This window comes from Chanos chanos, chromosome 6 (genome assembly GCF_902362185.1).
Source record: "Chanos chanos chromosome 6, fChaCha1.1, whole genome shotgun sequence".
Classification (NCBI taxonomy): domain Eukaryota; kingdom Metazoa; phylum Chordata; class Actinopteri; order Gonorynchiformes; family Chanidae; genus Chanos; species Chanos chanos.
In genome coordinates this window covers 29247888-29263103 of record NC_044500.1, presented here as the reverse complement: position 1 = coordinate 29263103, position 15216 = coordinate 29247888, and the positions used below count along the sequence as shown (strand labels likewise).

At 40.7% G+C, this 15216-nt stretch overlaps 2 protein-coding genes across 2 annotated transcripts; one reads left to right on the top strand and one right to left on the bottom strand.

Moving 5' to 3' along the window:
• Positions 1–1217: 1217 nt before the first annotated feature.
• Positions 1218–8689, top strand: csnk2a4 (casein kinase 2, alpha 4 polypeptide). The gene is made up of 13 exons (XM_030776472.1): positions 1218–1306; positions 4396–4632; positions 4986–5097; positions 5185–5286; positions 5460–5510; positions 5626–5685; positions 6315–6398; positions 6662–6772; positions 6972–7073; positions 7308–7408; positions 7710–7858; positions 8109–8198; positions 8407–8689. Exons 2-13 carry the CDS (start codon positions 4532–4534, stop codon positions 8520–8522), a joined length of 1179 nt encoding a protein of 392 aa, XP_030632332.1. The 5' UTR covers positions 1218–1306; positions 4396–4531; the 3' UTR covers positions 8523–8689.
• A 2861-nt stretch (positions 8690–11550) lies between these two features.
• On the bottom strand, positions 11551–14231 carry slc2a10 (solute carrier family 2 member 10). The gene is made up of 4 exons (XM_030778241.1): positions 14228–14231; positions 12293–13552; positions 12057–12179; positions 11551–11747 (listed from the first exon to the last, which is right to left on the bottom strand). The coding sequence occupies exons 1-4, from the start codon at positions 14229–14231 to the stop codon at positions 11551–11553; spliced, it is 1584 nt and encodes a 527-aa protein (XP_030634101.1).
• Positions 14232–15216: the final 985 nt, after the last annotated feature.

The following is a 15216-nucleotide window of genomic DNA, read 5'->3' as shown; positions in this document are numbered from 1 at the left end:
CCCTGGCTCCTATGCTGCTGGGGCTCTGTCTATTACAGGAGAGGTTCACTGGGTCAGAGGTGAAAAGGATGCTAATTTCAGCTTTATTTCATCACTGCAAAAATAAGTCAGACAATGCCGTTATGTAAGGATATCTCTCATGAGAGGGGAGGCGGCTGCCTTCCTAAATGATGGTGATCTTTAAACAGCAGCCAAGATAATGCTTAGAAAGGGGTTTAAAAGTTGATAGTTAGTTGCTATGTTCTTCAAAAAAAAAAGAAAGAAAAAAAGACAAAGGCAGAACTATATATCTAATAGTAAGATTTTAAGATAGCAATTAGCTGTAAGCCCTCTGCAACACCATCCTCGGAACGATAACATTAACAAGAAACAAAGACCGTTGGCAGTCTCTCTCCCTCCATGTTGACTTTCTTTGGGCGGAATTCTTCCTGCTGAGTGTGAGGCAGGCAAATGTCGTGCAACCGTGTTGATTCATGTCAAAAGCAACAGTAGCTGTTGGGAGGATTTCCTCAATCAAGGACGCCAACTATAATGAATGGGCCGAGAGTTTAATTCTGGTACACAAACACTAGGATAACTGATAATGAGAGTGCCAACTTGTGCTAACTTTTAGATGGTTTGTATCCATGTTGCTGTTGAGTTGTTTGCTTGTCTACTGTAAAGTTCCTTTCAAAAGCTTACCTGAAACGTATACATGCCCCAGAATATTTTTGTCCCATCAGTGCATCTAATCAATTTCAATATGTGGTTTGACTATTTTAATTTGAAAAATAAAATTTAATCCTCAAATCGTACTTAAGTAGTACCTTTGATAAAGGGTTTAGGGGCAGAATGAAACATAGAGAAGTGCTCTAGCCTCATGTCACGCGAATTCATGGGAGGAACTGTAGTAGCATACCACCATCGTGTGGTTGAATTAACGTAACGTTACGCATCTGTATTTGAGTTACTGAACGTCATTACATTCTGAAGTGTATCTTATCACACAAACAGCGTAATCAAATCTTCTCTGGTCTTTACCTCAAGCTACAGATCGAGAGTGTAAAAGTGTCTCTTAAACATTTTCTACACACCAGGTTAAACCTCTTTTCACAGCGCACCGATATTAAATCGCTTTTTCAGTCAAGGGTGCGCGCTTGCGCATACTCTGACTTCCGCGATGTAGTATCCCGTCAGCTGAGAGTGGCGGCACAACGGCCATATTGTCTCTGAGACAGCAGAATTCTTCTTTCAGACCACGGAGAGGAGAGTTACTGAGGCTACCAGTTGAACAGAAGTAAATCGCCTAGCAGATTTCATCAAAGTGGTACGTAGGATTCCAGGTTTGGGAACTTGAGAATGAAAAATATCAAATCATAGAAATACTTACATTCTTCGATTAGCGAAAGAACCGGTGTCTAAGTAGCTAACTAGCAAGCCGAATGTGGGGTGCATAAGCGAGGGGCGAGGTAGCCTGCTAGTAAGCTAGATATCATTGCTAGCCAGAGCTTGTTTGGAAGAGTGGGGTAACTAGTCACTCACACATTCACAATGACCGGGCAACTAGCTGCCGTAGCTAACCATCTGGCTGATCATGTAACCTGTAGCATCATCCCATTGCACCCTCTCGATGTAGGTTTGTTTATAATATTTACTTTAGCACTTAGTTTTATGTTAATAAGGTTGATGGGCGCAATATTTAACACATAAGCAGTTTGAAATAAACCAGCAGAGTGCCTGCTTAAGGCAATGCGTTTGACCGGCTCCACGAAGTTACCTTTATACCCGATTCTGTTGCAACCGCGTGTAACCGGTTAAAGACAGCGTAGCTGTATCGTACACTGTAGCTGCATCGTAGACTTTTGATGGTTAGCTGAACGAGAACAGTTTAGTACCATCACCACCAGAAGCCGTTAGCGTACAGATATTAATTAATTCACCCAGTTATTATTTACTTTTTCCTTTCAGCGTCTATTGCGGTGCTGCATCAATGTGCCCCCTCAAACCATTAAACTCCGACATAAGCGATAGTGACCAGTTTCAATGAGCATAGCTGAGTGGAACTCCAGGACCGTGGTCGGCAAGGCCGACTAAAGCCCTCTGGAGCTCCGGTTTAATCCTGACGATGGTCTCTGTTGAGATTATTATTATTTCAACAAGTTGCGTTTGTCAGGTGCTTTTATGTAAAGCGCGTTAAGAATATATCATCAAAATGAAATCTTAGATGAACATGTAGGGGCATACCTAAAGCACCCATTGTCCTTTACTTACTGCAAGGGGAATAAGAGTAAAACAGCAATGTACAGACGCGTTTCACAGATATGAAGAAAATGTTGCTGGATAGGACAGGAATCATGTAAACGCTATGAAATGACGAGCCACATCAATTTAGACTATATGAGTTATGAAATGAAATCCGTTTGGTTTGTCTGTGTGGCATTTTGTAATGCTATCAGTCTCTACCTGCCTACTGTTGGCATGTGGAAGCCATGTGGCTGTGGATACTACAGGTCACAGTGAGGACAGGGATGCAGGAGAACATTAAGGGATTAGGTCACTTTGATTGGTTGCTTTACTTTGCTTAGGCTATAGGTTTGTAGCTGTGGCTAATTATTGAGTTGAACCAAATTCAATTTACACAGTTAACATGCATCAGGCGTTGTCATTTGAGTGCTGTGAACGATGTTGTCTTTTTTTAGACATATTATTCATGTACCTTGTCTTACAGTCAGAGGGTGAATTGGGGTAACGATTCTGTGGTGGACATTAGAATATAGATTGGTGCCCTCTTTGTCCTTTGGCACTGTGTTGTCCACCCCAAAGGACAGAGTGATGTTTGCAGTATTTAATGTAGGCTCTCTGTTAAAACATTTCATTTGTAGTGTAGGTCAGAGGCCAGTAGGATTATGCAGTTTAATTACATCCTCCTTAAAATGCACACTGCAATGTCTCCAGCTTCTGGTTTCATAAGGGCTTTTTTATGTCGGTTGCTTTATACGTCTATCATGCGCAGGATTTCTCTGATACTTTGTTTCAGAGGGTGAATACTTGTTTCTTTTGTTTACATTTTGCTTTTATTTTTACCCATCTGACTGTTTTTTACAGTGTTTATGCTGAAATGCACTCTTGTCAGAGCCACCCCCGCCTGTAGCATTGAGTGGGTTTAATTTTTTTTTTTTTTTTAAAAAAAGATTCAGATGAGGAGAGAAAAAATAGAAAATCAAAGCGTTTTGTGTTTTGGTTATTGAGGCTTTTTTATTATTATTATTATTAATCTGAGGTAAGGGTCATAAACGTATCTGAAACAGCAGTGCTTTCCTTTCAGGCCAAAGTTTTTGTTTTCTCACCATCACTCCTTCTCGGGCAACACAACTTACTTTGAAATGGCTCCTCTCTTTGAAGTTGTCTCTTCTGCTGCTTTGCAATTTATGGTTCCTCTTGAGGTCGTGTGTCTGATTCATTGTTCATGTTTAACCGTCGCGGAGGAAAAGCTGCTCATAAGTTCTCAAGTAGCAAGGTCTCATCTGCGAAGAACTGTTGATTTTTTTAATTTATTTTTTTTAATTTAAAAAAAAATGATTTATTGGTTTAAGGGAATCAAACGGACAGCGATGCGTAAGATGTAAACGGCATCACCAAAAATCAGCTCAGTAATAGTTAACCTGACTGGTATTTTCAAAAAAAGAGAGGATGTGCCATATAAGAGTAAATGGTTGAGTGAAAGAGAGCTGGGAGATCCAGTTCAGAGCGTGAACATCTTTTGTATCTACTGCATGGCCTGAAGATGAGGTTCTTATCCTTTCAGACATTAGACTGGCGGTGTAGTGTAAGCTATATCAGTCGATGCCATGATACTGATTTTGAATGTTTGAATGATCAGGTAAAAGGCCGGAAATTTTTGCAAAGTAGTGCGTGACTGTTTATGAAAACATCTGAAACACAGTTAATATATCTATATGCAATGTAATATGCAAATGCATGAATCTAATTATAAATCACAGAATGGCGTGTCATACTGATGAACTGTCATATGTCATACTGTTTTGTTTGTCACATCATACCTTATGAAATTTCATAACTTCAGTAACATTTTAAAAATGAGTTTTCTTAACTCATGAAGAAAACAGAGAAAACACAATTTGGCCCATTAGTGTCAGGTTTAATTCTTTGAGATAACAGTGGAAGTATGGAATAATTGAAGTCCTCCAGAAAGCTGTCCATCACTTATTTAAACAGTTTCAAGACCAGATATGAGAGAGTAGAAAACGTGTCATAAATATCTTGCACTAGACCAATAGGAGTTCATTACTCTTGATAGCAGTAAGAACTCAGTATCCCAAAGATGTACAGGACGAATTAATTTCGTTCCTCCCCGTGGACTCATCTACCCTCGTTTTCTTTTCTCGTCCTCTCCAGCTGTCCGGAGGTGCCACCTTCTCCAGTGGCCCCCTGCCCGCAGCCGGCCCCCACCCCCGTCCTTCTCTCGGCTCCTCCCCGTCCCTGTCTCCGTGGCAATAAAGGTCCCCTCCCCTCCTCTGCCAAGCTGTCGGACATGTCCGGTCCTGTTCCGAGTCGGGCCCGAGTGTACACGGAGGTGAACACGCACCGGCCCAGGGAATACTGGGACTATGAGTCTCACGTGGTTGAATGGGGGTAAGCAGCACAGTGGAGGACCATGGTCACGAGAGCTTTAAGAGCTGAAGGTCTGCAGATGTGTATGAACTGGTTCTTCAAAGCAGTGATACAGATACATGATCCCATGTATTCTTGATTTGAAAACTGTAATAATTATTTTGGTGTGTTTATTTCTCAATGCATCTAAGCAAGACATTCATCTCCAAGGGAGGCATGGATTGAACATGAAATACCATTGTTGTCAAAAGACTTTTCTTGTTGAGAGGTGGATTGCATGCGTATATAAAACAAATTTTAAGACTTGATGACTGATTTTTAAAAAAAAAAACAACAACAACAAAAAAAAAAACAAATGCTTTTGTTTGTCACAGAAATCAAGATGATTTTCAGCTGGTTCGAAAACTCGGACGAGGAAAATACAGTGAAGTCTTTGAAGCAATCAACATCACAAACAATGAGAAAGTGGTGGTAAAAATCCTCAAGGTAAGGTCAATGACCCACTGTTTTGATAAGCCAAAGATAACTTGGTGCATCAGCAGTTGTTTAACTCCTCTGTGCTCTGTCCTTCAGCCCGTGAAGAAGAAGAAAATCAAACGAGAGATTAAGATTCTGGAGAACCTTCGCGGAGGCCCTAACATCATCTCCCTCATCGACATCGTCAAAGATCCTGTGGTATGTGTGAAAACACCCTTCTCTTTCCCACTGATGGATCCATGATGCGTGTCATTGTCTAAATAGCAGTCATATTTCCTCATGCTATCTCATTGTTTCCGACCCTGTCGGACAGCATTACCTGTGCAGTACTAACACAGGTCTAATGAAAACATACTTCCTCTTGTTTGTAGTCCAGGACTCCTGCACTGGTTTTTGAACATGTTAACAACACTGACTTTAAGGTAAATATATGAATACGTTTTCTGTCCTGTATAACGTCACAATGTGTGTGTTCATCTGAAATCAGTTTTCCTGAAAGTGGTTAAAGTGTTGACTGTGTGATATTTTTCTCTTCAGCAATTATATCAGACTCTAACGGACTATGACATCCGATTCTACATGTACGAGATCCTAAAGGTAAGGTTTATCTGCTGTGAGATTATATATAATCAGCTTTATTAATAAAGTGTGAGGATGTATTGTGGTGTGTCTAGAGGTCGTGAGAGGAGTTGTTGTTTTTCCTGAGCTAGTCATGTTTTGGCTGTATTGTCCCATAGGACATAAAAGGACAGAAAACCATCTCCATAACCCCACGCACCAGCCAAAACTGAACATTAACATTTTTGCTAACTGAAGACAGATATGTGCCGCCGGGTTTTTGTTGTTGTTCAGGTTTTCTTGTTTTGTTTTTTTTTTTTTTGTTCTGGTTTTTTTTTTTTTTTTTTTTTAACCCTGGGTAATTCGGTGTGTTACTGGCCCAGTCGCTAGAGACAAAGCCACTTTGTTTCTGTTTTCCCTCTGTAGTCAAAACAACTGTTTTCAGTGTTCAGTCAAATCTGTGTACAGGGACTGACTAATGCTAGGGCTCCCTATAGCGTCAAATTAAATCTCGAGTCTAATTTGGCTCAGCAGCCGTGTACCCAATCTGTAAAATTGAGTTTAAAAACAGAATCTCATGCTGGTACATAACCGGAGTCTGTTTGAACTGTTTCGTGTATCCACATTTGCTCTCTGGCTGGTGACGGCCATTTTGGCTCTGTGTGCAGGCTCTGGATTACTGCCATAGCATGGGCATCATGCACCGAGATGTGAAACCACATAACGTCATGATTGATCACGAACACAGGAAGGTACCTCAAGGCACTAAAGCATTTGAAACTTTTTTTTCAGTAGAATACTTCACAACAGATCACAGTGCAACAAGTAAATGTCTTTTCAGAATAGGATCACAGGAAAACCTAAAGAGTACAGGAAAAAATATGACTACTTTTTTATTCATATTCATTTTAAAGAGACAAGACAGGTTGATGTGAATATACAACACTGAATGTCTTTCTGTTTGTCAGTAGTTTGACTTTTACCGGTCTCGTTTCTTTCTTTGTTCTCTGCACAGTTGCGTCTTATTGATTGGGGTCTTGCTGAGTTCTATCACCCGGGCCAGGAGTATAACGTCCGAGTCGCTTCTCGTTACTTCAAAGGTCCAGAGCTTCTGGTGGACTATCAGGTCTCCATCTCTCTCTGTATCTCTGTGTAACCCCCAAGGTGCTCTGAAACTCTGACCCCTTGTCCTGAGAGATTTGTGAAACAGTTGAATGAAACCCTGAGCCCAGATAAATTGATAGACTGGAATGGCCAAATGAGCACATTTACAAATCGTTTGCGTCTGTGTGCTGACTGGATTCTTTGACTGGTTTTGTTGGCAGATGTATGATTACAGCCTGGACATGTGGAGTCTGGGGTGCATGCTGGCCAGTATGATCTTCAGGAAGGAGCCTTTCTTCCATGGGCATGACAATTACGACCAGGTGAGTATGACAAGACTCTTAAAACACAGGTGACTCTCAATGTCAACCAGTCTCATTTCTTAGGACTGGTTGACATTAGATGTCCCCGTATGTCACTGTGTGTGGTAACAAGTCTCTAACTGCTCTGTAAAACTCTGTTAATGATACAGTGCTAGTTTGCATCAACATTTACTCATTGTAGTAGTCTTATTATTTCCCAGTTTTGTAAATGTCTTGTCTTGTGCCTCTCTTTAGTTGGTTAGAATAGCCAAGGTCCTGGGAACTGAGGACCTGTTTGATTATATTGACAAGTACAACATTGAACTGGAACCTCGCTTCAACGATATTCTCGGAAGGTGAGTACCATCACGTTAGGTGTTTAAGGCCTTTCTTCATTAACATTCGTGAACAAATGTTTTTTCACTTCTTTAAAAAAAACTGTAACATGACTTCTACTCTCAGCCAAATGACCCATATTATAATATGAAATTACAATACGTTTTAGTTCTTTCAGCCTTTTTTCATTGTATACCAATGTTTGTTGGGTTTTTTCTCCATTGTTAAACCGGTATTTTGCTTGCTATTGTGTATTTCTAAAGTGTGCAGAGAAGGAGCATGACTGTTGTTACATTAAAGACCTCTCCCCCCCCAATACAGGCACTCTCGAAAGAGGTGGGAGCGTTTTGTGCACAGTGAGAACCAGCACCTGGTCAGTCCGGAGGCGCTGGACTTCCTGGACAAGCTTTTGCGTTACGACCATCAGGCCAGACTGACAGCCCGCGAGGCCATGGAGCACCCTTACTTCTGTGAGTGTCTCCACCGTCTGCTGGCCCCGGCACTTTCACTTTCTTCTGTTGTCATCTAGCATGTGCCTTTCAAAGACAAGATTAGGATGAGCCAATGTTGTCCAGTTTTGCCGCTTAATGATTAATACCACCCAGTTTTTTTTTTTTTTCGGTGACGTCCAATAAAGTTTTTTGGTATTATCGTCATCTGGCATCACTTGCGCTGCAGATTTGAGCTCTAGGTCTGAATGGTTGCTCTCGTGTTTTGCAGACCCCATAGTGAAGGACCAGTCTCGCATGGCAGGATCCACCAACGTGCCAGCTGGGAACACAGCTGTGAGCACGGCCAGTATGATCACAGGTGAGTCAGCACGACTTTTACCCAAAGCCAAACCTGTGGGACCTCACTGACATTTAGCCAAGGCAAGGTCATGTTCTACAGACTTACTGCCACAGCACAGAGAGCACATTACTGTTTCCAGTGCCCTGGAATCTGCTGATATGTTTAACTCTTCAGATCCCGTTGCACACTGGCTCAGACTCTGACCTTCATCTGTCCTCTACCGCAGGCATCGCTGCCCTTCCAGCCTCCACAGCCCTGGGTCCTCTGGCCGGGTCTCCTGTCCTCTCCGCCGCCAACAACCTTAGCACCCCTGTGCCCGCTGCCGCAGGTGCCCCTCAGTGATGCCACTGTGCCCACGTTCTTAACTGGCTCCCATGGCTGGGGCGATGGGTGCCAATCTGCCAGTCCACACCCACCTCCACTTAGTTCAGTCTGCTGAGGATGCCAACCTCTGGGATAGTGTTTTTGGAATTTTTTTTGTTTTCCCCATGGATTTTTTTTGTTTTCCAAGTTGGTTTGTTTGGGGGGTTTTTTCTCTCTCTTTTGTTTGTTAAATGAATACAAGAGTTTACCTGAAAACAAATACTGAAATGTCCAGCTGTGTGTTCGAGTTGTCCATAGAGTTTCTGTTTTCTGTGTGTGCGTGTGCCCCAGTGAGTGTGTGTGTGTGTGTGCGCGCGTGTGTGTGTGTGTGTTTGTTCACAGTATGAGATGATCCTCATCTACAAATGGTGGTATATTCAGCACATTTTCCCTTAACAAAAAAAGAAAGAAAACAACATAAAACATACCAATGGCAAACATGAGCAAGCTTGGCTTTTTACAAATGAAAGGGAGAAGGCACCCGGACCAAATGGAGCACATTCTTTTAAGCCGTTCAAAGCAATGTTTGGTATACAACACCTGGTTAGATCATAGCAATTCAAGCTCAGTGTGAATAATACATACACATGTATGGCCTTTTAAGAGCTCTCTGGCCGTGTGATTGAGTTATTTGTTTGGTGCTGTATACCATGAATACTCAGTGACGGTAAAAACACTGCAGTATCTTTAGCATGCATACCAAACTCGTTTGGTTTTTTCATAATGCAATCTTAGCCTTTTTTTGTTGTCTTTGTTTTTGTTTTTTCAAGTTTTAACATTGTTTGGAGTACTGTATGAGTCTGTTTCACTGTGTTAAAACTGGTCAAAATGGCAGGCGGTCTGTCATTTTTATCTTCAGAAATCAAGACAAAACCTCTGTTGGGAAAAAAAAAATGTTTTGTCAAAACATTCTCAACGTGCTGCTTTTTCCATATTCCTTGAATCGTTTCAAGTAGTATAAACCAAAGTTTACTAAACTGCTTGGTAAGAAGACTTAACCAAAACTCAAGGGTTTTTTTTCCTTCTTTTTTTTTTTTTTTTTTTTTTTTGGGCTTGTTTGTTTTTGTTTTGTTTAGAGACTTGTCCACTTTGAAAATACCTAAAGGGTTGTACTTGTGAAGATGGTGCTGTTCAGGATTTAGATCAACCGTATCAGAGAGTGCCTGGCCTGTGGAGTATTTCTCAGCCAGAAACGTCATTTCAACTACATCTGCTGTTTTACACCTGTCAGAGTAGGTTTTGTTTGGGGTTTATTTTTATTTTGTTTTGTGTTTAGTTAGCGTCAGGGTTTGTGATCAGTTATGATTCACACTGAAACACTGAAGGATGTGTTGAACTGTTTGTTCGTATGTTTCGTTGTTTTTTTTAATTATTATTTTGATTTGTTTTTTTCCACATCTCTAATAGTGCCAGCTATGGAGGAGGTTGTGAGTTTAGACTCAGCTGTGTATATGCATTTTTTTCCAATTTAAGACCTTACAAACTGCAAGACTACACATGTATCTACATGAAGATTAAGTTGTACGAGTCCCTGACATAACTGTACATATTTTTATGTCCTAATGTAGATGCCTAGTATTTGAGAATATTTGTGTAAATAAACACGTGTTTTATTTATCGAGAGTGTGAAACTGTTGTCAGGATTAAAGTGCTGGGAAAATTTTGTGCTTTCAAGTTTATGTCCAAAGTTTAGCCATTGTAATCAAATTTTACTTAAAAATGTCCCTCAACAACTCCAATGGATGCTTCTCCTAAGTTTTAAATCAAAGTACTCTATTGTGACAAGTGTGAATCATTAGTTATTATTACCAGTGCTGAATGATGGAGCCATTCCAATATGAAGACGTTCATAAAGATTGGTATTATGTGATTGGTTTGTATTATGATGAATGCACCAAAAATATGCTCATAAAAAAGAAAAGATCTTAATATTAATGCAATAATTTTTTTGGTTAGACAGGCGTCAGAATGGCAGATTGGATGATTATTGTGTATTACTGTGTATTCTGTTATAGGGACCTTGAACAGCAAAGCATAATGAGGAAGTCTGAGCTCTTGCAAAAAAAAGGGTTTCGGTCATTATTGGAAATCTTTAATAATTTTAAAGAAATTGAAATTAATCTGAAAGAAATTAAGATCCTAAAATATTTTGGACACAGTAAAACACTGTACACTTTAAATATTCCTACAAATTTCTTGATACACTCACGCAATACTCTATGTTATTTAAAAATGGGAAAACACCAAGCACAACTAATTGATCGAAAAACCAGTGTTCAAACACATTAGTGAAAGCTTCATATGGTACCAGTCCAGAATGTAGCACATTAAGGAGTTCAGGAAGCCTTAATCCAGTTGGGTACTGCTGGTTGGGTGCACTCTCTGGTAACCTGCTGGGGAACCTCCTCTGTTGAGTATATCACAGCATCTGTCTTGGTGGTGTAATCTAGGATTAGGAGCAGAGAATAAGCAGTTGGGCGACTAAAGGAAATTTACCTCTTAATCTCCGTCACATCTCTTTTACAGTGCCTGGAGGGTGTGTCAGTCTGACACTATTCAGTACTTCTGTTTTTTTTTTGTTTGGTTAGTTTTTTTATGGCGTCTCCTGATTTAGCGCTGTACAAAAGCCTCCCATGAGGCGTGTGCCTTGTGGTTTTTAGTTTTAGCGTTAAGCAAATGATATCTCACACATCCTGTTACTTTTCAGTCACAAACACAGCAGTCCTCTCTAGTGATTTCACTCATGTAAATGTTTAATCGATAAGGATCCTCTGATTTAGCTGGCTCACGGGCTGAATTTGAATAGGTTCTACCATAATGACATTGTGGAATGACAGTTTGTTGTTGTTGCTGTTGTTGTTTGACCTGCAAACGTGTGGGCTGTGCAGCACAGTGACTGATTCACTTATTCCACTCAGCCATGCGGAGATGTACGTTATAGTGTGTTTCAGTGACAGGAGCTCAACATTGTGGCGAGTCTATAGCCATAGTTCTGGTTAAGCTGTGACTAAGGTTCTGAAATAAACACAGCACTGATCATTTCTGTGAAATCACGGATCTTGACTGACCTTTTCTCACAGAGCTCCCTGTCTATTTCCTGAAGGGATTTGCCTTTGGTCTCTGGGAGCATGAAGACAATAAACACAACTGCTGCAATACCCATCACTCCATACAAAAAGAACGTCCCAGACAAACCTATTGAATCTGGGCCGAGAGAAAAAAGAAAAGGGATAGAAATAAACTGTCTGGTACACGTAAATAGCAACAGTAAAATATGGAATGCAACTGCTGTGTTTCAACTGACAAATGAACCATTCATCCAAATGTTACACTTGAGCATGCACCCCTTAAGTTCAATAATATCTATTCTTTCTTATTGTGTTTTTTGTCAGTTCAACCTGCATCAACTTTTTTTTTGTGGTTTATTTTTCTACACTAAATTAAACAGAGCAATATGTTTAATTAATAATTTGTCTTCAAGTAGTTTGCCTGTTTTGCTGAAGACATACATACCAATTACATTCAAAAAAGTGAAGGTGACTATCAGATTAGCCACCCAGTTGAAGCAGCTAGTGAATGCAAAAGCACGTCCCCTCACTCCAGCTGGGAATATTTCACTTAACACAAGCCAGGTCACTGTAAACCACAAGACCAGTTTTCTTCATTACAAACCAGCACTTGTTTGGGAGACACATAGCATCATTTATGGTTACTTGTAGGGCGTTTAAAAGTAGTAAAATCATACTTACTTGGTCCAAATCCAACTGAGAAGGCACTGACAACGGCGAGCATACTTATCAAAATGAACCACTTAATTATCCTCTGATTATGACCTTCAGTAGATGGTGTGACAGTAGAAACCAAGTAAGAAGTTGGCACAGCATGAAGACGGTGAGGAGCATCATCTGTATCTTGTCCAGTTAGTGTTTGATTCACATGATTGTCCAGCCACGGTTTGAGGTCAGTTGCGGAAGAGCTATTCATGGGTGGATCCAAAGAGCTGCAAGGTTTCTTAGCATCAAGCACTGAATGTCCACTTAATAGTCCAATCAGCATTAAACCCCCAGCCATAACCACACATCCACCAATCAGCAGTGGTTTCCTGCCTACCTTGTCTGCACAGATCATGGACACCAAGGTAGCAATGACTTTAACCACACCAAGGCCAACAGAAGCCAACACTGCTGAGGCATCACTGTGAAAGCCAACTGAGTGAAAGATGGTGGAGGCATAGAAGAGCACGTTTGGTTGACCCGTGAACTGCTGGAAGAGCACAAGACCTAGTCCAATGAGCGTCCTTACTTGCATGTTGTCTTTGCGCTGGAAAAGATAGAAGAAACTGTATTTCTTATCGTCAGTGCGGTTTTGGTTCAAAACCTCGTCCTCCACATTGGTACCATCTACCAGCCCGCCTTGCCTCTGGTGCTCCAATACATGGCCATATGACATTGCAGTATTTGAGGGCAGAAGACAAATAGAAACAAACTGCAGGATGGACGGCACAATAGCAAGCCCAAACATGTACTTCCAGCCTTCTTGGACATCTGATAAGAAATAGTTAATGGCATATGCCGACAAGATGCCGAGAGTGATGCCACCCTCATACAGGGTGACCATTAGACCTCTGCGCTGTGGAGTTACCAGTTCAGAGACAAAGATACAGCAGGACATGGAGGAGATACACATGGCGAAGCCCACAGTGATCCTCCCACCCACCAGCGCCAAAAACGAACCGCTGAATGTGAGGACGAGGCTGCCTCCCAGGATGAGGAGGTTGCTGAGCAGGATGGAGTTCCTCCTGCCGTGGTGGTCAATGAGCCAGCCTCCCACCACAGAGGCAAAAACAGCACCAATGAGGAGAGCGCTGACCACTGCCTCCTGCTGGACACAGCCCAGGTGTAACTCAGCCTCGAGCTGTAGCAAGGCACCGGAAATGATCCCCAGTTCATACCCAAACACCAGGCCGCCAAGTGTAGATGCCACGGTGGCAAGAACCATAACAGGGCAACCTAGACACAGAGAGGTCATTAAACTGTTAATTACTAAGACTAAGACCCATAAAAGATGCTGTAAGGTCACAGTAGTGGTTGCTGGCCAGATAACAACAGAGGAAAAATTAAGCTATTGCTCAGGGTTTACTTGATGTCATATGTACCCAGGTCTTGGTTTTCAGGTTTTTAACACATGCGTTAGTTCGCCTCTGGTTTAAATAAGGTAAACTGGATTTGCTAGAGATTATCAGCAAGGACATTAAACAATTTTGAAAAATAGGTATTCTGCGTAAAAGTGTAGTGTACCAGTTTGTGGGTATACATTTCAATGCAAATGATCAGATTACCATTAGTGTTGTTAATATTAGAGCTGTTAATATTAGACATTAAGATGTCAACCTGCTGCATGTAATCTCTCATTCTCCCTTTTCTCTCTGTCACACACAGATATGTTGGCTATCAGTTCACAGCTTTTTGCACAAATTTCTTTTGTTTTACAGATGTATATTTTGTTTTCTTTCACTCTTATTCATTTTATTAGGTCACTGGATCACTATGACCCATTTTGTGGCCCAGTTGTAGTCAACTGTTTGCCTTTGCTACATTGCTCTTGTTTGGCAATCTCCCGGAGATAATGAACATTTACCATTGTACATATCAAAAAACAGGTAATAGACGAATGGCAAGACTTACCCATCTTTATTTTTCAACTGTAAATTTTTCATGAAATACTCATGATGGAAAATCCAGGTTCCTGCAAAGAACGATATTTTGAAAAACAAAATTATTTACTTATAATAATCAGTCAAAACCGCTGATTCAGTAGCAAGGAAATCAATGACCTGTCTCTCTTTCGTGGAGAATGATTCGTTAATAAATCGTCATCTGAGCCGTGTTGGGATACAGCTCATTTGATTGCAGTTCAAAGGGAGACCACTCCAGTCATTGTCAGTGGGTAACCATGACAACTCCCTGTTGATGCCAATGATTTAATCAGATAGGACCACTTCAGACTGCCACAAGTGATTCTGAACTGTGTCGCGGAAAGACACAAGTCCTTGTGTCTTTATCGATTTTGAAAAGTGTTTGTAATGTTTTATCTTTGTAAACATAATCAGTGATACAGACTCTTACGAAATGTACGATGGTACATCGCGTATAGCTGCAGTATGTCACATGTCACATTCATGGCAAGTTTTTTGCTTGTTTGTTTTCATGAATAATAAACCATGGGCCTGTTTCATATTTTATATGGAATTTACTTCCAGTAAAAAATTAAATAAGTAGTCAATCAGAATGCGACAGAAAACGAATTTGCAGTGGACTGAAGCAGTTTAGATTTCATTGATTTTTCAGTCGCATACCTGTGGAGTTAAACTATTGTCTCACTGAAATCATAGGCGACAACTACCGTTATGAACAAAAGTCAACTTTGAGAGTGACGAAAACTTTACCATAACGCCGCTAACGGAATATAACAGTGCATTTTAAAAAGATAATCACAAAGGAGCAGTTTTAAATCAGAATATTTGCATTCTCACCGTTTGCAGACGACTGAACAAAAGTAATCCAGTTATCTTGCATGGGAAATTCCAGAAGTTAAACAACCACATTCGAGATACGAAAAAAACAAAGGAAAACACAAGTGCTCATTTGATTGAAAAAGAAACGTCCAGTATTAT

What these genes read in the sequence shown, in the direction of transcription:
- slc2a10 (XM_030778241.1), bottom strand. An exon ending in CTCAGTTGGATTTGGACCAA is followed by an intron (nt 12,180 to 12,292) that starts GTAAGTATGATT and finishes TGTGGTTTACAG; the next exon opens with TGACCTGGCTTGTGTTAAGT. An exon ending in CACTTTTTTGAATGTAATTG is followed by an intron (nt 11,748 to 12,056) that starts GTATGTATGTCT and finishes CTCTCGGCCCAG; the next exon opens with ATTCAATAGGTTTGTCTGGG.
- csnk2a4 (XM_030776472.1), top strand. Translation starts at nt 4,532, where the DNA reads ATGTCCGGTCCTGTTCCGAGTCGGGCCCGAGTGTACACGGAGGTGAAC. An exon ending in ACATGTACGAGATCCTAAAG is followed by an intron (nt 5,686 to 6,314) that starts GTAAGGTTTATC and finishes CTCTGTGTGCAG; the next exon opens with GCTCTGGATTACTGCCATAG. An exon ending in TTGATCACGAACACAGGAAG is followed by an intron (nt 6,399 to 6,661) that starts GTACCTCAAGGC and finishes TTCTCTGCACAG; the next exon opens with TTGCGTCTTATTGATTGGGG.